This window comes from Ascidia mentula, chromosome 5 (genome assembly GCF_947561715.1).
Source record: "Ascidia mentula chromosome 5, kaAscMent1.1, whole genome shotgun sequence".
Lineage (NCBI taxonomy): Eukaryota > Metazoa > Chordata > Ascidiacea > Phlebobranchia > Ascidiidae > Ascidia > Ascidia mentula.
Window position 1 is genome coordinate 2054918 of NC_138570.1, and position 21825 is coordinate 2076742.

Genomic DNA, 21825 nt, shown 5'->3' on the forward strand with positions numbered 1-21825 from the left:
CAAGGCGCATGCTGTTACATCAAACATAAGATTGGAAACAGCTGACAAGGGAGGTGTAACTAGTTAGGTAGTGAAATTATGGTGTAACGATTGCCTTATACCAAAAGCATTGACGTCATTATATTAACCATGCATACGTTGGCAATTAAATTTGCTTGTTTTGCTTTTCGGGGCCGCGGGGCACAGTTCACGTTCTTGAGGCACATTTCTCGCGATGCAGGATATGCTCTTCAGCGGGGTTGGCGAGGAGGGCGTTGCTTTCGGTCGAAGGAGTGAAAGCAAAGGCCAGCATGTGTTCGCCACCCAATGCATTATTCATGCCCAGTTAGATACTGTTTTTAGGCATCTGGCCCGTTTTTATCGGACGTCAGAAGGGGACAGATGTCAATCTGGGCAATTTGGAATGGCACCGAACGCGGTCTGCCCGTCATGGCTCGTCAGCAGACTAAAGAAAGTGGCTCTGTAATTGGCGCTTTTCTTGTGTCTGACTGGAGTGTCTTTTACTGCTGTTTTATTTGCCTCTGGGTGACCTCGTTATAGTTATACAATGCCGATACTCGTTTTTTGAGTGTCTGGACACGATAGCGGAAGTATCGTAGTTGTTTGCGGTACTAAAATTTAATCCCGCCCTTCTTGTGTTTGTTTTCTTATTGGAGAGTCTTGCTTTTATGCAGAAAACACTTGGGTGTAAGAATTGTAATAACATTGGTGAAACATAAAAGGTTGTTGGATGAATAATAATCCACTGTACATGATTAGGTTTACAGGCTTCACAGCCAACTGGGTCTGTGAGTGTGTGGAGCATTGCTGCAGCCTCTGTAGGTAAATGATAATTATCAGAAATAATATAAGCTGAACTTAAAAGGCAGAATGGTGTTTCAGAATAAGCCTTATCAGTTCGACAGTGAATAATCAGTTGCCTGCTGATGAAATCATACTTATCAACAGAGTGCATATGACAAACCTTTTGCTTCTTGTGTTACATCGACGGTACTTGGACTATATTGACTGTCCGACAGTCCAGGTCTTTTGGTTGAGGGACTTCATCAATGAGAAAAGTAAACAAGGCAGCACTTTATTAAGTTATGACCTGTGGATCATAAAAACTATACCATTTTTTCATGTGTGTATTTGTTTCCAAATTCTTACTTTGTGGAAATACACGGTTGTCTTCAATTTAGATAAAATGAATATGGTTTTGATTTTTCGAGTCCAGAGCAGATGTTTGCACAAGCCACGTCCTGTACAACCCAGGTTAACCATTAACTTCAATTGCTTTCCAGATAAAGTTAGGTGTAGTTAAAAGCAGTAAAACTGCCTGGTGAACTGTTAACAATGCTCTGAGTTTTTGCTTATCGTTGCAACGTTTTTTTTGGTGAGTGCTGTCCAGTGAAGAGTTATCGTGGCAATGGATTCGGACGCCTTTATAAATGACTGGAAGGAAAAATTTCCTGGTGTTAAACCTCCCAATGTGAAATTCAGCAGTTTGGAAGAAGCTTCAGAAAGTCTTGCTGAATGTAAAGCCCTCATAAAAACCTTGGAAGAAAATCTTAATCAAGAAAAATTCCACCTTATTTTCCTGCAGGTGTGTTAACATTTGTTTATGGTTATTGGTTTGTTCCTTTATTATAATGCTATTGGCATACATGACCTGCATTAACTTGAACAAACCAAAGCCTTACAATCCTTAGATATTTTTTTTTTGTAAAAAATTATATGTATATCAGAAGTGTAATTTTAAACTATTGTAATAAAATATGGTGTCCATATTTACTCATACTTACCAGAGGAATTTTTAAAACTTATAACAACTTACATAATATATACTATGTTCACAGACATACCTGGCATCAAAAAAGAGAGCCCATATCGGTGATAAGTTTGGCTACAGTCGCTCGAAGAGTTCTTCTGTTGATTCTGAGCAAGACATGCAAAGCCCAGTTCCTGAAAATGAGGCCAGAACTGATTTGGTGCCAGACGCTCTGAATGCCGTATATGAGCAATCTAACGGCAAAGAGAACATAAACACTTCACCAGAAAATCATGAAGTGACTAATGTTGCGAAGGCATTTGTCCCAGTGGCAAAACCCCTTGTAAAACTAAGAGAAGGCAGCAGTGAAGAGAAGTCGTCGGCCAACAGGCTGTCTAAAGTTTTAGAGAACGTAAAAATGTTTGAAGCTCAAGCCAAAACCGATCCTAATGATGGTGGTGCAAGTAATTCGTCTTTTGATACAACATCCACATTTCCACCTCGTTCGTCGTTGAGAGGAAAACGTTCTTCCTACTTGCAGGCAAGTTTGTTGCATGATGAATTGAGAGTTGTACAAAATGTGTACATGTTGATTTGGACGTAATTGTTTTTGCTTTGTAATTTTTGGCAAAGTACAGTAAATATTTTAAAAAGATTCAAGTCAATGTTATTTTTAATACTATATACATTTTACAAATGTAAAACCAAAATTTTTTTTCCAAATAAATTAAGTATTTTAAATCATCTCTTTATTGGGTGGTGTAGTTATCTCTTTATCATTAAACAAATTAATTGTTGTTAGGTTTGGGAATGCCAGACCGGTGCTGACAAGGAAAAGGCTTCTAGTTCTTCTAAATTCGCTGTCAAACACGATGCTCCCCAATCTGAAGAACTCAATTCTGAACAATCAGAAATCGCCAAGGAAAAGAGACCTAATCCTGAACCAAGAAGAAATAACTATGTGGAAGTGTGGACATGCAATACAGGAAATCAGGTAAAGATTTTGTTATTCGTATATACTGGTTATTGACAGTCTTATGGGTATAAATATATTTGTGTTTGATTCTCCATTGCAGCACAAAAAATGTAATTTATGATAAAGTACGAGAATTTTCTGCTTACAAGCTATTTTCTGTAAAAAAAATATAAATTTCAATACCCTGATTTTTAAATGTCATTTTTTTCTTAACCATTTTGTGTTGTCATGTTAACCGTAATATCTCAAAAAATATGTTCAAAATAGCAACAACCCAGGCAGTATGATTGTATTACAACATCATATGTCATGTAAGAATGCTGTTGCGTTCTTACAATCAGAATGTACACACAGGAAGCATGTGAATCATGAAAGTGTGGAACATTAAGAAGGAGGCGCGCTTTGCAAAGGAAACTCTGTGCGTCCAGGATAGAATAATATTGCTCACCTAGGCTTGCAGGCACAGCAGTTAGTGATCTTTAATAAAGTTGTTGTGTGTTAGATGAGTATGGATATGTACCAAGATGACGAAAGTACCCATGATATGTCACCTTCTCTTACAATGAACGATGATGATGATATTGGAACAGAGCAGGTATTTTTCTTTATTTTAATTGTTTTGTTCAGAGTAGAAGAAGCTAAAAAGTATTTTTTCAAATTGTTGGGCAATAAATAAGTAGAAATAAACAATTTAATGTGGGCACTTTTTCTTCTTCGATTTAATGAGGTCCAAACCTAAAACTTCCTCTAGTGTTAGTCGCATAGCTTTGTTTGAAAATATTTATAAGAAATGAATAATTAATGATTGTAACAAAATTACACAAGCAGCAGACCAGGTACTTATCCATGTGTGTGTTTTTAGGACTATGACCTGGAGGACATAGACATGAAAGATGGATACGGTAAAAGGCATTACACCATGGCAGGATCAGATGTCAAGTTAAGAAGCACAAGTGCAGGTCGCATCGACCAAATGACGAATCGTATGACCTGGCCTGCTGCAGCCGGTTCTTTAGAGGTTTGTAACTTGTAACTAAAATTTTTTATGCTTTCTTGGATGTTCCGCATATTTGAAACTATATTTATTTCCTAAAATATGTGTTGTACTTTATCAAATACAGCTGTATGCCGTTAAATTAACTGACAAATCCGCAACATGTTTTATGTTGTGGACAAGAAAGCAAAACCCTGTCCAAATTCGAAAGAAGATATCACTTCAATCTGCACATTGTCATTATTTATCAGAAATCTCAGTTAATTTAACCAGAAACAGAGAGGAAATGTTTTGTAGCGCTGACGTTTGGTAATTAGCATTTGAGTACTTTTAAAGTTGTGCTCATTTGGTTGTAACAGTAATTATCACATGTAAGGACATATATAGATGTCATTGTCTGCTCAGTGGGGGGTCAGCCTGTGTGTTTATTTATAGCAGCCTTACAGAATGTTAAATGTCTTTTTTAAGGGTTGTTTGGACTAAGTAAACTAATTGCTTTTATGTTTGTTTTACTTTGATAAGTTTGTTTTCATCTTAAATGTATATACATGTTCATCATGAAAGGTGAACTTATGGCTTAAATTTTATGATCTTTTGAAATGAGCCTTTTTGCCAAGCACTTGTTTTTAATTGTGTGCTCAAACTTGTTGTGGGTTTGTTTGTGTTATATGTTATGTGTAATGTTATAAGATGGTATGCAGAGAGATAGCTTAGGTGGGAGTACACTGCCAACGTAAAAGCCAACACAAAGCACTTCCTAACATTCTGTACAGCTCATTGGCTCATCAGTACTGTGTTGTTAATGATATGCAATTTGTGATAGTTGAAACAGTACTGTGCAGTTTGTTTGGTGTATTTGCTCTTTATAAATACGGTGTTAAGTGACCATTGATAATAAAAAAAAGGTTTAACATGTAGTGGAAGATGTGCTTTCAATGGAATTGTGTCACAAGCATTTCTACCTATATGTCAGAAACTTGTGGAGACTAGAGAGGATTGATTGATTTGTCAACATACTTGTTTATGGTTTCATAAATAACAACAGCAGTCTCACACAATTTGCAAGCCTGTTTCAACTCAAAATACATGCCTGCAGTGAATCACTCTGGTTAGCCATAAGAAAAGACCCAGGAAATCCCAATAGTGGTGGTGAGCATCACATGACCATTACTGACACGATATAATTGGATGTTTTGTCTTGATTTTCTCTCTCCTAGAGGTGAGTCAATATAAGAGGGAGGCCACTTGATCACACGCTAGTGCGAGTTTTCATTCATGTCAAACTGAGTGTCTGTGACCTAAATCCCAGGGTTAGATTAAAGCTTGTCATAAATGGATACTTTTTTAAGTAGCAGTTCTAAAAGACAGACCTGTAAAAAATTGTGGGTAAATTTAAGTTTAAATTTAGTGCAGTTTAATTTAGTACGCCGGTCACAGTGTGCAATTAAACTCATTGACATAGAATGTTTTTCGTGTTCAGCATAAATTCCTGGATATCCAGTTAATAAGACGCGACGTAGGGGTTAGGAAGTTGTCCAATTCATCAGTAGAAAGACCTGTGGTTAGGACAGTAAAGTACGTCACTGGTGGCGTCAACATTGAAAACAAGAATCATGATTTAGCGACAGTGGCATGATTAAGTGCTTTGCATGTTGTGCCGATCAACATCCTGTTGTCTAGTGAGGGAATCAGTTCCCCAGGACATATTGGAGAACTGTGATGTTACTCAGTGCTTAGTCTTGGACAACTGCTTCTTTTAATTTTTAACAACACTGAAAATTTTTTAAATATGGCATCTGGCAAAATAGTTTGAAGGTATATTTTTCTTGTGAAACATAGAATGATGGCAGTTTGGGTCACTATTTCACAACGGTTGCCCATGTTGACTTATGCTGTGCTGTAAATCATTAAACATGTTTCACTATAAATAGTGCTTCTAAATTTGGTACAGGTTCATTTGCTATATCAGGTGTTAAGGAAGGAGTTAGTTAAGTGATGTGGGTCACTTTACCCCTGGATTTCTTTTAGATTTGTGATGAAAATTTAGGCGATTTTAACAGCTGTCTACTGCTGTTTTTGGTTACTTTGTTGTTGTAACTGTTTTGGAATCTTGCCATGAAGATGCCTTTGACACCTTCCTTGCCTGTACCTGTGATGGTTGCCAATGCTATTGGAATGTCAGGCATTTTGGCAAATGTTAGTTAGTGTAAATTTTGTAGCACTGGCATGTTCTGTGTGCATTCAACATATAATTATCATTACAAAGGGGGTTATGTGCTATTAATTATTAGCAAGTTTTGTGAAAATTGTCTTTTGATTATACTAGGATAATTTCAAAGCATTTAACCCCACATAGCCACACACTGCTGCATGAAACTGATGCTAAGTTTAATTCCTTAATATTGTTAGAATCCAAAAGATGGTATGATGGATGGAGAGTTGGAAAATGCTGAGAGTATCGACCTGAGTGATTTGGACAACGAACACTCGACCGACTCCCAACATTCAGATGGTAGTCGTCATGACAGTCTTGATTCCTTCCCTGACAACAACCAAAATGCTACGGTAAGATGGATTTTGATGCTGGAATGTATTGCAATATGATTAAAATTTCACTTTTTTAAATATAATTTATAATGGGGGCTTAAAGAATAACTCATAAATAGGTTATATTTTATTATCAGATATTTGTTGCAAAGCATTATTAAAGTAGCTATTCAAAGTGAACAATTTGGGTGTAGGCACACATAAAGTGTTACAATTATTTTTTTGCACAAAAAAGGAAAGAAAAATAAAAAATGATATTTATATGAAACAGAAGTCAAAAAAGATAGCCTATGATTTGCAGCTATCTTTAAATTGATAACAACAGATGCAATAGCAAGTGAAAGTTATTACATGATAGATCTCTGTCAACTTGCAGTTTAGGATTACTTTGCAGGCCATGCTCCTGCACTTTAATTTTAATTGTGCTAAAAATACTTTTAAGGGGAAGTCGAGCGCTTTCTCTGAAACTTCTCCCCTTCACAACCTGCGGCGTGCGAGAACAACTAATGAACGGATGAGCGTGGCTTATTCTGCATTCTCTGGCTGGTCGGACGATGATCGATTGGTTGAAAGAAGTTCAATGCTCTCAATACAATCGAACGAATATAGCGATGAAGGTGCGTGTTGCAGTGATTCTCATATTAGGAGGTGTATTTAATGATCAGATTTTATATGCCAGGACTTTTTGCTGCTAGAAATTGCAGTTGGTTTTGAAACTAGGCCAAGTTTGTTGGAGTAAATTGTTCAGTAGTGCTTGTTTTTGTTGTATATAAAATATGTAAGAGTGTTACATTGGTTTAACTGGAAAGCCTAGGGTTAATTTCTGACTGTTACCTTTTGGTAGATGTCACCCAAAAAAAAATTCTTTTGACCATTACTTAGTAAATGTGAATGATTTTATTTAAAGATCACGAACCAATAGAGGAAAGTGTTGAAGTGACAGATACCAGTGGAAAATCTGACATGGGAACTGGAAGCACGGGAAGTCCAGTCTTTCATAAGTGAGTGAATGATTTGCTTGAAAGATTTGGACTCAATGTAATCATGTGTTGCTGCCACAAATGTAATCATTAATGGGAATTGCTCTTCGAAAGTGTTTATTGAAACCGGCGTTTCGTCTACCATCCTGCGAGACTTCCTCAGGGTTATGTGGAATAACTTAAGTACCAGACGAGCAATTCCCATTAATTACTATGCCTGGCAGCAAAAATAGCAGAATAAATGTAATCATATTACACGAGTCACAGTTGGTAATGGAAGAAGTAAAAAAATGCCAACAAACAGCCTAGCAAGATAAACTATTGAAACCATAGCATCATCTTAAAGTTTTGATAAATTTGGAATGAGCTGCCAACATGACACCAAAAAAGGCTGAAATTCAGCCAAAGTCATTTGCTAAAGTGGAATTGATGGTAGAATTCTATGTGCTTTCATACAATGCAACCATCCGGGTCCATTGATTTGCTTAAATTTGCATTTTCGCCATTCCTTGCCATCCTGGTATTGTATCTTTGTTATTGTTAAGGCTCCTGAGTCACACACACTGAAAGCAGGAATTTGTTTTAGTATAAACAGTGTTGTCACAACACTCTATTTATTTAACATACACAATCTCCATATAACTTTGTTACTTTTATTTCCACATACAGATGAAAAGTTGTTGCCCAATTTTATGTTATGTACAGCATAGGTGGTATGTACAGTGTAGTCTTGTACATTTGGAACAATTCTTAAGATGATTTTTCTTGAATTTATTACAATTGTAAAAGGGAAAAGCTGTAATTGGTTTGCATTTAAACAACCCTCAATGCTTTTCGCAGGCCAAAGCAAGATGCTGGTGAGGATTCCAACCATTCTCCATCACCAACTATCTCCATAACAACTGCACCAGATGAAAGCCAGGAGTCAGTCAAGGTGCAATACTTTAGAAAAAAATTCTAGACGTGTCAAAAGTTCTCTATGAGCAATACAGCCAAAAAATTTTGTGACAAGCTGCAGACAGCGCAGTGTTATGTTGAAACAGTAGCCCTGTCTGCAGATCACTAAACTGCCCATAATTTTTTAACATTCTATATATGATATTTCAGTTTGTTGTAAAATGGTCATGAAATAAAATTGCATTGTTTAAAACTGTTGTTTTGGAAATGCTTTCAATTTGCCGCTCTTCAGTCAAAATTAAAGAAAAAGTCATTTGAAAACTTAAATATAAATATTTATGCCTTGAGAGCCATCAACCAGAATGGACTAAACGTGTTTTTGTGTTTTATCCTAACTCATATCACTTAAGTATACAATTTTAAGCTTTTAACTCATTTCAATTCCACGTAGAATGAAGCTGTCTCTGATATGGTGGATTACCAAAAAGTTCGAAGCATTGCTGAAGCAGAAAAGCTTAGAATGAGAAGATGGGTTTTGTCTTCTGTGCTGGACAACGAAGAGGCCTATCTCCAATATCTCAATACACTTTTATTGGTAAGTCACGTCCCGAATTACCATACAAGGGCATCGCTGTACGCACACAAGCAGCAGATCAAACAAAAAAATGTGTTTGAAGAGCATTGAAGAAATGGCAGACCCTTAACCAAATTTTACATCTGATTGCCAGAGAGAAATCGATATACGCGTGCACATGAGAATTCTACGTCAATGCCTCAACATAGTTACATTGTAGTTGGGCGTTTTACGCGTACAAACATCTCCAGTTTATCACGTTTTCACGTTTTATCACATACAATTCCACGTTTTCATTGTTTGGAAAATACGGACTTACTTGCTTTACTTGCTAACCAGGTTTTACTTATCTTCTAACCAACTGATAGTAAACTATTTTCGTAGAATTGTATAATTAGTGTAGTAGCATTAACCGCAATGCTTCACAAAGTCGTAATTCGTTTCATATTCGTGGATAATTTTTCAAGTTATTTCAACATTGATTTCTCAACAGTACATGAAGCCATTGAAAGCGACCATCGGCACCTCGCAACCTGTCATGTCAGCTCAGGACTTCGACACGGTGTTCTTCCGCGTTCCGGAACTCCACTCTTTGCACGCCACCTTTTACCAGAAACTCAAACCTAAACTGGAAGTGTGGAGTGCGGATACGACCGTTGGCGACCAGTTCAAAAAGCTGGTGAGTTGACGACGTGTACAGGCATGGCATACGCACAGCCCTGTCACTCTGCTGCTGCAAGGGAAATTAACTTTGTTCCGGCTTTTGTTACCGTAACCGCAAGTGACCTTTTGGTTCCCGTGAAGCGAATTATGCATTTTTTATTTTTCGAGAAAAAAAAATTCTCTTTTACGCTTCAGCGCACGCTTCCTGCGATCACTGGAGTCATAAATTTTGAAACTTTTTAGCTCAAAAGTTTGTTTGATGTAAAACTGAACCAGTCGTTCCACTTCCCGGTAAAATTTCTTCAGCAAATTTTCAAATTTTTTCCGTAAAACAAAATCACGATGTGAAACCGAACGTCAGGACAACTTTCACCAATGCTTTACAAATAATTCAACACGACGACCTATGTTTCTACTCGTGACGCGATTATGATTAGTTACATCGCACGTTGTTACTGGTTACGCCAACGCGGTGTGACGTCACGAGTGAGATGTTTGACGGAAACAAGCGAACTTGTTCATTCCACCTTCCGTGTTAAACGTATAATAACGACAGGACGCGCGGCGTTTAAACCACCATCCACCTCTCACTGTTGGGACAGTGGGTAGCCGCATTTCACAGCCACCGCATTCACTGACGTGGTGTATGATGCGTACAGTGTGTGTTGATGATATATATTGACGTGACTGAGCCTTTGTGTATTGCAAGTTATTAGTATTGGCGACTCGTGCTTTTGCTTTGTGTTACATGAAATCCCCAAGGGTCGCTCGTCTCTTATTTCAAGGCATCATTGTATGTTTACAATGCAATCAAGAATTTTAATTGACACAATTTTGTTCAATGCACCAAGGTCTGTCAAATATATTTGTTCGATAAAATTGCAACCATATAGAATTGCATTTACAGTTGCAGATTAATAACAGTATACCAAATGCATTGTTATGCTACAGTAAAAAACCTGCAGTAATATTAAACTGTTTCTATTTCTGAAGGAAAAAATTGGTAGCAAATGTAATTAAAATTATGTGACGTTTAACTCCGGACAAATCATCAAGCATCAGCAGTCACAGACCTTAATGAATCATTATTTTTATTAGCTGTCAAAACTGAGCTTGTACGGAGATTATTTAAACAACTACAAACGAGCCCAGCATACAGTGGAGAAATGTGCAAAGGAGAACGCACAGTTTGCACAGATCATCGAGGTATGTCACCGCTTTCTCATTCGTGTACAATCGTTAAAAGTGTAACTAAATCACAACACCCAAAAGCATTACAATAAAAAGCGACGAAACAAGCGTTTTAACTTTTTTTGAAACAAATTATTGTTGTTTGAACAAATTAATTAATTTACTGTTTTGCGGTTATTTTTTCACGTGTTTAATGTCTTGTACGTTTTATAGCGAATGAAAGTTCAGTCAAGAGGTTCCAAAGACTCGGAATCCATCAGTTTAATTGGTGAGTATCTCTCGGCCGATAGTTTTGTCCGTGATTTAACGGCCGTTTTGCAGTATTTCCAATAATTAGGCCTACGAGTCCGGCAACAACATGTAAAATAAACTACCCGAAAAGCAGGTCGATTAATTTAAAAAAAAGGTATTGTTTCCTTACATGAGAACATCTTTCACGCTTATGTTTGTCGCAACCGTAGAGTTGTTTAAACCGTACTGTGGTATACGCGTGTTAGGCTGATGTAGGTTTGTGTGGAACCGGTTACTTTTCTCCGTTGTAAACATACCTAACACTCATCCGTTTATTTGCAGAGGTATTGTACAAACCTGTGGAGAGAGTGATGAGAACGACCTTAGTGTTACAGGATCTCCTTAAGCACACACCGCACCGCCACCCCGACTACCACGTGCTTAGACAGGTAAGTTTAAGTTGTAAATACGACTTTGGGTCCAATCCAGTTATTTTGAAACGAGTGCCCGTTTTTATGCAACCAGGTTCACGTATTATTATTAATGTCGAACTGTCATTTTTCGACCTAATGAGTTGTTGCCATTTGCTGGAAAAGAAATGTTTTATTTTAATTCGGCTTGCATCAAGATAATGTCATGAGAGTATATTAACCAAAAGCTTCAAGAAGAAAACAGCATAATTTTATCGTCGCCAATTATGCGAAATTGCGTGGTTCATAATGTTCAAAACAAATCCAACATTTTTCTGATTTCTGCAGGTGTTGAAGCAAGCTCAGGGATTCTTGGAGAGGATTAATTCTACATCCTCATCTTCGTACAAACCACGTCGTGTTCCATCATCAGCTGCCGCTGCTGCGAGGAGTGCAGATCGTGAACTGGTCAAGGACGGGTTTCTGGTCGAGGTGAGGATTTGTGTTTTAGTTGGAATCAGAAAGCAAATATTGCGCTGCTATTGCTGCCAGGCATACGTAGGGCAATTCTCAGAATAGCTGACCTTCTGGTAGAAATTAACGCTTTGTGTAAGATGAATTTGGTTAATTATTGCCTACTATTATGTGCGTTTCTTCCAGAGTCATTCGATCTAATAGTGAAAATAAAAGCCCTGATATAAAATCCCACTTGATAATGGCTTGTGTTGAGATACTAGGAATACGCAATCGTTGATTCGAATTTATCTTGCTTCACATGTTTAGTTAAGCTAAAACGACTTTATATTGTCAGGTTGCGAGCGACGGAAGCCGAAAACTACGTCATTGTTTCTTGTACAATGACCTTCTTCTCTGCACCAAACTTAAAAGCGCTGCGGGGTAAGTTGTCTTCTTTGAACTGTTCTGATCATTCTAAATCCTTTCTCTTCATATTATTTGGATCCAGGCAACATTTTTTGGGCATTGTAGCTGATTTGCATTCAACCTTTGCAATTGTTGAAAATCCTGTTTGTATTCACGTAAAACGCATTTCTTTGTACAATCCACTTCGGTCATCACAACCGACCTCACACTGTTTTATCCTTCACAGAGTTTTCCACAGTAAGGATTCGTATGAGTGCAAGTGGTACATCCCACTAGCTGACCTATCATTCCATCCAAAGGAAGATTCTGAAGGTAGACGGTCCTAAATTCTGCGATTTAGTATATAGGCTCCATAGAAAATGTGAAAGTTTTATTCGGCTTTCTCAAACGACAAATGTAAACAACACCGTCAGTGTCTTAATCAAATACAATCAGTTTATGGATTCTTCCATTGCAAAACGCGGCGCTCTTAATGCCACACCCCCATAACGCCCCTTATCCTCCAGCAATTCCGGATGTCCCCTCCACCAGCGAGGAGGAGTTACGTGAGATGAGCAACCGAGCTCAACAAACCAAGAGAGATATTGCCAGGGAGCGCAAGAGGAATAAGAGAGAACACAGGGGATCTCCCGTCCGCAGTCGACAAGAAGAGAGGTTGAGAAAAAAGCTCGGCGAGCTGGAGGGCCGGATTATTCTCGCTGCTCCCGATCTGCCGCTCCGGATCTACCACATGCAGGGCAAAGTAAGACATTTTGTGAAAAAACAACCTGTTATTATTGACGAATACTAAAAAAATATAGAAATCATACTACGAAGACTGCGTCATAAATCTTTACCATAGAAATCCTAAATTTCACCGCAAAAGAGAATCTACATTTTGATTATTGTCTGAGTCCGTGTATGACACTATTACATACATTTCACAAAAACAGTCTTTGTACATTCGCTTTGTGTGAAATAATCAAGGTTTGTTTGTTCATTTTTCCTCACTAACTGTCCTTTGTTTTTATTTTGTTCCCCATCAATCACAGGAACGCAACAAGGTACGATTATTCTCGCCTGGTGCCGATTATTTTTCTCGGTGTTTCCCTGCATGGTTTTCTACTAACGCCCCCCGCCTTGCTTGCAACGACAATTTCGGGCGCAGTTTTTTATTGCGAAACACTGCCGCAGTGTTTCCTGAGAAAAATTTTTTCTTGACGGAGATGTTAAATCGTGAAGTTTACTTTGGATTTAACATACACACGCTAAGCTAACAAGGTTTACATGTTATTTGTAAAAGAACAGCGTAACTGGCGACACAGCCCAGTTACTGTGCCGCTTTGATATGCACTAAACAATTTGCGCTTAAAGCCGAGTCTTTATCCAACACTTTTGCGACTGAACAAAGTGACTCGCCTTGTTCGAGGTGGCATCAGCTTGCATACAAATAACACGTATGCATTTGTATGTTGTATACTAACGCGATTGTCCGTCTATTGGTGATGTTTAAATCATCGCATGACTTTAAACAGTTATGTTTGAATGGGGTCCTGCTTGTCTGTTGTCTGTGTGTTGTTGATGTTTTTTTTGCAAACATTTTGTGAAGCAACCTTTACTAAATATTGTTGTTGCAACCTAAGGCTGTGTACGATTAGATTTCATATTTTCTTGCAACTAAAACTTTTTGCAATTAAAAATAACGTTACCATTTCGCATATAACTTAAGGGCTACAATAGAGAAATGGGTGTTTTAATTCAAATAACCTTCAAAGTTATTGATGGGCGCATGATGCTTTATAACAACTATAAAGTATATATTTTTTTAATTTGTACGATTTTAACACTTAACTTTGTCAACGCAGAGTTACATGCTCCTCATGTCGTCGGATTACGAACGTGTGGAATGGACGGAGGCCATCATGAAGCAACAGGAGACTTGTTTCAAGAGTTTCTCACTTACATCGTTGGAAGTCAACGCTCTTCTGTCCGCCTGTGTTCGCCTACGCAAGGTAACAAGTTCTAATGAACATTTACGCCGTAACTTTCCTTTTCATATGAAACGTACTTTGTTGCTTCTTCCTGCACGTTTTTTTGAATCTGTTTATTCGATCCCAAAATATTTTAAAGCACCTTCTCGTTGTTTCGAAGAAATCTATCTTTTCTGACATGATTTATTTGCAATTGTTTCCACTTAGAAGAGATGACAAACGTTTTAATTTTTACAATTTTCCTACTGAAAATTATACATTATGAATACATAAAACAACATATTACAGTTAAGCCGCTATATGACGAGACTGTGTTGATTGTTGTGTATTGTGTGGTTCCAAATTACAACAGTGTTTCCAAAAATATTTTTGTATGCAGATGAACAACGTCGGTTCGATGATGATTAAGGAGGACGAAGATCTTTTATCGGGATATCTGAACGTTACGATCCATTCAGGACAAGGATTCCTGCGAGCCTGCAGTACGTTCCTACCATCAGTAACACTCAAATAAAGCAAAACAATGGGTTTTAAGTGAGCGGGCCACTGTTTCGACCTATTAGGATCATATTATTGAATCCATTGGTTATATAAAACAATGGGTGTCTGTTTTAAAGAAAAAGAGGCTAGGCCGCAAAATCTTTTGAAATATAGCACCTTGGCATTAAATACACTTTAAAATAGACTGATCTTCTGGCATAAAATTAACGTAATGTATTCTTCCGACATTTCGTCTGCCATATAGCAAGACTTCATCCAGGCAGTATGGCTGACGAAATGTCGGAAGAATACATTACGTTCATTATATGCGAGAAGATCAGTCTATTTTAAATTGTAATATGTCTGGCCGTAATAGTAATCAGTAAATACACTTGTTGTTTTCATTCTCCGATCAAATGGTTGTGCGGTGAGTATCGGCAACTTTGACCAATTCTAGTTGACCCCAGTTTACCCAACCGTCAACATTAGCTGTTGCCTTATTCATGTTTATGTCGCACAGATCCGTACTGCACTCTGGAGGTCGATTCCTTCGGTCAGTTCCAAACCAAAGCGAAAACCCGCCCGTGTCGCGATACCGACCAACCAGTATGGGACGAAGAGTTTGAAATCGATCTCGACGGCGCTCAGACTCTTCGAATCCTTTGTTACGACAGAGCACGTGACGCGTCGGCTGGGGCCGGATATGACGACGATGTGTTGATCGCCAAAGGGAAAGTTGGGGTGAGGCACATTTTCTGTTTCGAATCTATTTAAAAAGGACTGGTTAAAATGTAGACCCTACCTCTATAATTTCAATTTAAACTCATACAAGAAATGAATTTACTGTATGTACTCTGCTATATGACACAATATGTATATACGATTCCTATCCATGTATTTCGTAGTTTTCTGATTTCGTTAATGCGGAGAGCACGCTAAACCGACATTATGCGATCACAGATTAAATTTCTCTGGCAATTAGACTGAGTTTTTTTGCTTTCCAGTTGATGCAGGAATCGTTACGCGCACGCGGAGAATGGAAGGAGGAATGCGTTCTCATGAACGAAATCTCCATTCGTGTTTCGGTCAAGTTTATCCCACGGGAACACAGCTTACAACGACTTCCATCCAAGAAGGCTAACGGAACATTCGGCGTCAAAATCGACGTCGTAGCAAAGTAAGTAGTAATTTGAGAATATTTCGTTAGAAAGCTAAGAACGAAACAGATTTTAACAGCTGCAGGACTGGTGTACACACAGGTTTTCACCTGTAAGGTCTCATCAGTGCAGCTGTTGACTGTGGCGCTGTGCTAACTTTTACGCTTGCTGGAACAGATTTTATTTCGTTACATGGTTCGTACGACATTTTAAAACAGGCATTGCTAGTGTCTGCGAGACTGTAGCAGTTCAAACTTATTTCAGTTGTAAGCTGTTAAGAATGTCCATCTCACCGTAGGGAACTTATAACCTTTAAACCATGTGAGCTATTGTCTTTGGTCAGAAAACATAGCGCCACAGAAACAATACCCGTGATTAAATTCGCCTTCAACAACTTTGTTTGCCAGGCGGGAAAGCTCGGGAATCCCCGGAATCGTGAAGAAGTGCATCGCCGAAGTTGAAAGAAGAGGAATGAACGAAGTTGGAATTTACAGGGTATCTGGGGTAGCTTCGGAGATACAAGCACTTAAAGCTTCTTTCGACACAAGTAAGCAAATAAAACTATTAGAGAATTTACAGCCGTGGGGAAACGCTTTAAGGTGCATGAAAACATTACACGATATCATGGTTTGTATGCAGTCAGGCGCCGTTAATCCGGACTACTTTGTTTGGTCACAATTTAGCGGGTAATCCGGATTAGCCGGGGTAGCTTTGTATCTGGTTTAATGGATTGAAAAAATAAGTGTTGAAATACACGCCGTTTCTTTTGTGGCCGATGTTCAGGGCTAGGATTAACGAGATGTGATTGTATTATAACCACTATACAGTGTATTTGTGTCGTTAGGTCAAACACTCTAGTTATGCAGTGTAATTTAAATTGATTTGTGGTTTCGTCGCAGATCGGAAGGACGTCACCATGTTACTGGGGGAGGTTGACATCAATGCGGTCGCCGGTGTTCTGAAACTATATTTCCGGGAACTCCCCGAACCACTTTACACCGATGCCAGATACAAGTAAGTGCTTATAGCTCAACATTACGATTTCAATTATTTTACTGTATATTTACTACATTTTATCCATATAGTTTAAAAGCTAGATCAGTACTACAGTCGCCAGCTGCACTTTTAAAACCGTACAGGACAACACTCTGTGCACTACTGCCTGCAGCATAATAGTCTTTTAACTATGATAAGCTAAATGCTCCAATTTCCATGCACAAAACGGAATTTATTTTATGCGCAAAAGAGCCATAATAATCAATGAGAGCTGCAGACAGGGTGTATACACGCACTGTTTCGACCTGTAAGGTCTCATCAGTGCAGCTGTTGATGTGGCACTGTGCTAGCTTTCACACTAGCAGGCACACAAGTTTCCACTTTGTGGTACCTTTCGGTCAATCGTCGATATGTTGGGTACCAATATGTTGGGAATTTATTTCCCCACTAAATTTTACTTGTGAAGCAAAATGTATGTTACGGGGTCAACGCAACTGAATAGCCGTTGTTTTTGAGCTCGTGGAAAGTATGTGACTTACCGTCTCTTTTCTTTCCCTACAGCGCATTCGTGGAGGCATCGGCACTGACTGACCCGGAGACCAAGGACAGAACAATTGTTCGTCTTCTCTACGATCTTCCCACGGCTAATTACAAGACTCTCCACTTTTTGCGCGAACATCTTGTCAAGTATGTTTTCGTTGCTCATTTTCTCACTGAAATGCAAAAGTTACTTAAAAACGTTCTGGCCGTTTAATGTAATTGTATATTGTGGGTGGGGTAAAGAAAATAACAAATCGAGGTTCGTTTGAAGCAGAAAACAATGATACTGTCGCGTTTACACCCGGTTTGCACATTTTCCCCCCAAAATGACCATGCTTGCCTTGGCAGTACGACAGCAGATCAGTAGAATATTCGATGAAAAATTTTGTGATGCTCTTGCATTGTTTATAATAACATGGTAAATCTGGTTTCAACATTCCATCTGCTTCCAGGGTGGCAAAGAACGAAATCGTGAACAAAATGAACCTCCATAATCTTGCAACTGTGTTCGGTCCAACCCTGTTACGTCCAGCTGAAGATAAAACCGCCTCGTTGATGAGTCCCACCGCCGGAATGCTCAATGCCCTGCGATTGGACGTACATTATCAGGTAATATCGGACGTTTATAATATTTTGTTGAGGCGGCCTTCAACGCTTGTTGATAGGAAATTGTGGTAACTTCCTGTACATCAAACTAAAATACGTTTTTGCTACTTTTATGCTCAGGATTCGTTTTTATTGAAATATATTTTTAAGACCTTGACTGAAGGTTACAAAATGAAATAGTTGACGATGGTTGCATATGTCGCTGCATTTAAAAGACTGCTTGTATATATTCGTACTTGTGTAGTCGGCAGATATTCAAAAGACTGTGCTCCATGTAAAAAAAAACATATTATTTACGTCACAAAGTCGTTACGTCACCACAACCCTGTTTCATTTTTTACCAGATGGACGTGCTCTTAAACTGTCTGGAGATGGACAACCTCCCCAGCTATGAGGCAATGAAATCTGGCGGAGTTACGCAATCCAAACGCCCCTTGTCACAGAGCAGCGAAAACCTCTTGTCCCAATCCCAAACCGAATCCAGCTCCGAAAAAAGCAAAGGTTCTCTCGTGCGTTCAGCTACTGTCGATAGCACGGGTTCATCAATATCAGCCAGGACAGTGGTCCCCGCACCCAGCAACGTTCAACGCTACCATCCCTACGAAGAAATCACAATTGGTCAGTTCAAGCAACAGCAGTCGGTGAAGCCGCCAGTCGGCCGCAAGCCCAGTTCTGGCCCAAAGCCGAAACCGGCGCCAAGGAAGTCTTCACTTATGAGGCAGAGTCAACCTGTAGTCACCGATCTGTGATATTCCGTTGCCGCAGGTCAGCAACATATTGCGAATGTTGTTTTAGGGAGTTTCTGCAATTAGTCGGGGAAACTCGAACTCATTTGACCCCGTTTTAAAGGTGTCGCAGTCCGAAATTGTTAGAAAAGGACGCGGCGGACTCGGTGTTGTGTTCTTCAAAACAAAATCAAATTCGCCGACAATTTTTTATTTCAACCTCTTCGAAAATTGTCGGGTCTCGTAAAATTTTACCGAATGTAAATTTTCTTATGCGTTCATGCACTTATCGCGAATGTCAAGCGTGGCAACAAAATGACCACATCATCGCAAAATATAAATCGCCAAATTCCACGTTGGTAGAACCATTATCAGAGCAACCTATTCGGTCAGTCAAATGACCCCTGTATATCCTGGATCCACCACCAGTTGTTCATCATCATTTACGCTAACAGAATATTAGTGCAAGTATGTGGTCGTGTTACTCCCACCGTGCTTTTTCATTCATAATTTATTTCCAGTCGTGATAGCGAATGTGACCAATTTTAAGCAAATCGTAGTGAGGGATCAGAAAAATACAATTTTCATCATTTTCCGTGCTGAAAATCATTCGTTTGCGTTGATGCACGATTAAGGAATCTCACGCTGCCCTTTTGTATATGCAGTTGAACGCGTTATTTTACGATTTCCGTTTTTACAACTTGATCAATTCTCGAACGTTTTTATTTCTGCCCTCACTGTACCTTTTATTACGTCATAAAGAAACCCGTGTTCGGACACGAAGTATGTGGGTTGCACAAGGGACAGGATGTTGCCGCAAGTGCAATAAATCAACTGCCCCATAAAACGGTTTCAAATCCTAAACCTGCCTGCCCGTTTCCTTCGGCCGCATGGAAAAATCAACTTGGATTTACTCGAACTGTTCCCTTCATTTGATGTGACTTCTTTCACATGTATTGTTGTGGTACGCTGAAGCGTTGATTTCTGTAGATATTTTCACCGTAGTTCGCTTTGTTTTTTGATGTTAATTTTCTGTTTCGTCGTACGCTGTATTCCCTTATCTATTCCTTTATTGCTGTAATAAATTAATCCTTCTCATTATGTTGATTTCCTAATTTAAAATCCAGTTTCCCCAGAAGCACATAATCATGAACACTCAAACATGTATAAACAGGGTTAACTGGCATTTTTTCCATGACTACATACCTGGCGGTATTTTTTTCACTTCTGCATACCACATAAGTTTTGATGTTTGGCATTCACAAAATTCTAAAACCATTTTTAATACTGCAAACAGAAACAAACGATTGCAAGGTGTGATTGTATCAATGTTAAAACAGTAGAATAACCAGAACACTACGCATAAAAAATACAAGCATTCTAACTTGCACAGGAGCAGCCAAAAATATTAAACAGGTTAAAAACTATTATTTTAACACGAATGGATTCACTTATTTTTGTCAAACAAGAGAATCCAGATCTATATGGATGCAAATGTTAATATGAAAGCCAATGTCTTGTATCGCAACCATACAAAATTTCATTTTCACATGTTATGCTGCATTCAAACCATTGTTAAATAAGACTTTATTGTGTTATGTTTTACTCTAGACAAAACAAGGAAAAAATGGTCCAACTAATCAGTATTAAACAGGAAGCTTACTAGACCATTTAAGTGCAATCAGTGTCATAAAGTTCTACATTAGGTGGTGATTAGATAATTGTGATTACTCTTTCCATTTTCTTCCAAACCTCTAAAACCTCATTTACAAGGGATCTTTTTTCCATATTTGGATCAACAGGATTTTTCTAAATATAAGGAAATTAATAAAAATAAGGAAAGTGATTAGTGTTTTATTGTATTTAATAAGTGTAATACATATATGTGCCAGAAAAATGTTAAGCTTTGCCTTTGTGTGTAAATAAATCATCAAAAAATCCCGCTGAATTTTTTTGCGAAGCAGCAGTTCTTCACCAGAGTTTGAATAGTTAATGATGTTCTTTTTGGCATCTGTAACATACGAAAATTAATTTTACTTGGTATTATTTATATTTTACTGCAAGAACAAGTAGTTTGCTACTGAACTATGTTATGTAAGCACTGTATATTGCAAACGATGTTTACCTTGAGGGCTTGAGCTGTAAAGAGGAACTTTTGTTACTGTGTTGCTTAATGATATAAGTTGTTCTTCCGTAAGGTACCCCAAAATAATTTCACACTCTCTTTTTGCGATGCCAGTCAGCATTTTTATTTGATATTATAAAACCACTTCTACAAACTAAAACTACTGCAACGAATCATATATCAAGCATAAGTTGCAGACTGTCACATTTTTTAAACAAGCCTTTTAACATAAACTACTGCCTTATTGTCATTATGTTCTAAGATACAATCGTTACAGGTGAATACAGAACTAATACATTGTTTTCTATTTACCTGTTATCTTTTGCTTTGACATTGTGTTTAAAACTGACTTTTTTTTGTTACCTTTCGCGGCGAGCGCAGAGCGTTGAAAAATGTGGGGGTTATGGTTAATATTCTTCAAATTTGAGAGGGCGCGCGTTTTTTCTCGCGAAAACAAAGAATATCTACCCTTAAGGATTTCAGCGGGAATCGATGTTTACTTATGGTTATGACATAGCAAACATATCATATTCATATTCGAAAATTAATGCAAAATTTTTTTTGATTTTTCTTTCGTTGGAAAGTTCAGCCTGTGATCTATCTTTGTGTGAAAAAAGTAAGTCGCTACCTCGTAAGGCGGCCGAGTCACGCGCGTTCAAATTTTGTTAACTGGCGATTTTTTTTTTGTCAACTAACATCCCTCTGGTCTCACTTAAATAGATGTGTGTTTTTGTATCAAACTTGTTTCTTGTACACTAAAAACTCAAGATAGAGACAAAAAATAAAAAACAATCACAAAAAGAAAGCAAAATTTAAACAGTGGTGGTGCACAAAACTGTAAATGCATTGTCATTTTAAGATCACAAAATTCACCAATCCAGCTTTGACTTATGGTTTGTCTCAAATGAAAAGTTTGTGTTAATGTACCAATAACCTTGCTTGAATCAAAAACAAGATACTCCTTGATAATACCACTGACTTTTAACACAACCAACTCCCCAAATTGTAATAGCGTGCAAACTTCAATTATGACAAAATAATACTTTTGTATGTGTGGCATATAAAAAAATTCGTTATACACATTTTCTGCCCTTTTAAATTCTTTTGAGCTTTCAAAATCAGAAACAAAAA

The 21825-nt window shown here is 38.1% G+C and overlaps 2 protein-coding genes across 4 annotated transcripts; one reads left to right on the forward strand and one right to left on the reverse strand.

The window, feature by feature from the left end:
* Positions 1-1287: 1287 nt before the first annotated feature.
* On the forward strand, positions 1288-19670 carry LOC145901422 (active breakpoint cluster region-related protein-like). Of its 2 annotated transcripts, none has more exons than XM_082989097.1 (27): positions 1288-1585; positions 1839-2291; positions 2553-2744; positions 3229-3321; positions 3589-3744; positions 6130-6285; positions 6710-6884; positions 7175-7268; positions 8088-8181; positions 8596-8739; positions 9212-9397; positions 10480-10587; positions 10786-10840; positions 11146-11252; positions 11562-11705; positions 12025-12110; positions 12322-12407; positions 12602-12849; positions 13940-14086; positions 14445-14547; positions 15066-15286; positions 15550-15722; positions 16110-16249; positions 16602-16716; positions 17260-17385; positions 17691-17847; positions 18189-19670. In XM_082989097.1, the coding sequence occupies exons 1-27, from the start codon at positions 1409-1411 to the stop codon at positions 18591-18593; spliced, it is 4341 nt and encodes a 1446-aa protein (XP_082845223.1). In that variant the 5' UTR covers positions 1288-1408; the 3' UTR covers positions 18594-19670. The 2 variants fall into 2 exon arrangements, with proteins under 2 accessions (XP_082845223.1, XP_082845224.1); XM_082989098.1 differs by having other exon boundaries at positions 12602-12837.
* Positions 19671-19818: 148 nt separating this feature from the next.
* Positions 19819-21105, reverse strand: LOC145901424 (uncharacterized protein C3orf38 homolog). Of its 2 annotated transcripts, none has more exons than XM_082989101.1 (3): positions 21007-21105; positions 20480-20580; positions 19819-20378 (listed from the first exon to the last, which is right to left on the reverse strand). In XM_082989101.1, exons 1-3 carry the CDS (start codon positions 21026-21028, stop codon positions 20283-20285), a joined length of 219 nt encoding a protein of 72 aa, XP_082845227.1. In that variant the 5' UTR covers positions 21029-21105; the 3' UTR covers positions 19819-20282. The 2 variants fall into 2 exon arrangements, with proteins under 2 accessions (XP_082845227.1, XP_082845226.1); XM_082989100.1 differs by lacking the exon at positions 21007-21105 and adding an exon at positions 20695-20853.
* Between the last annotated feature and the right edge of the window lie 720 nt (positions 21106-21825).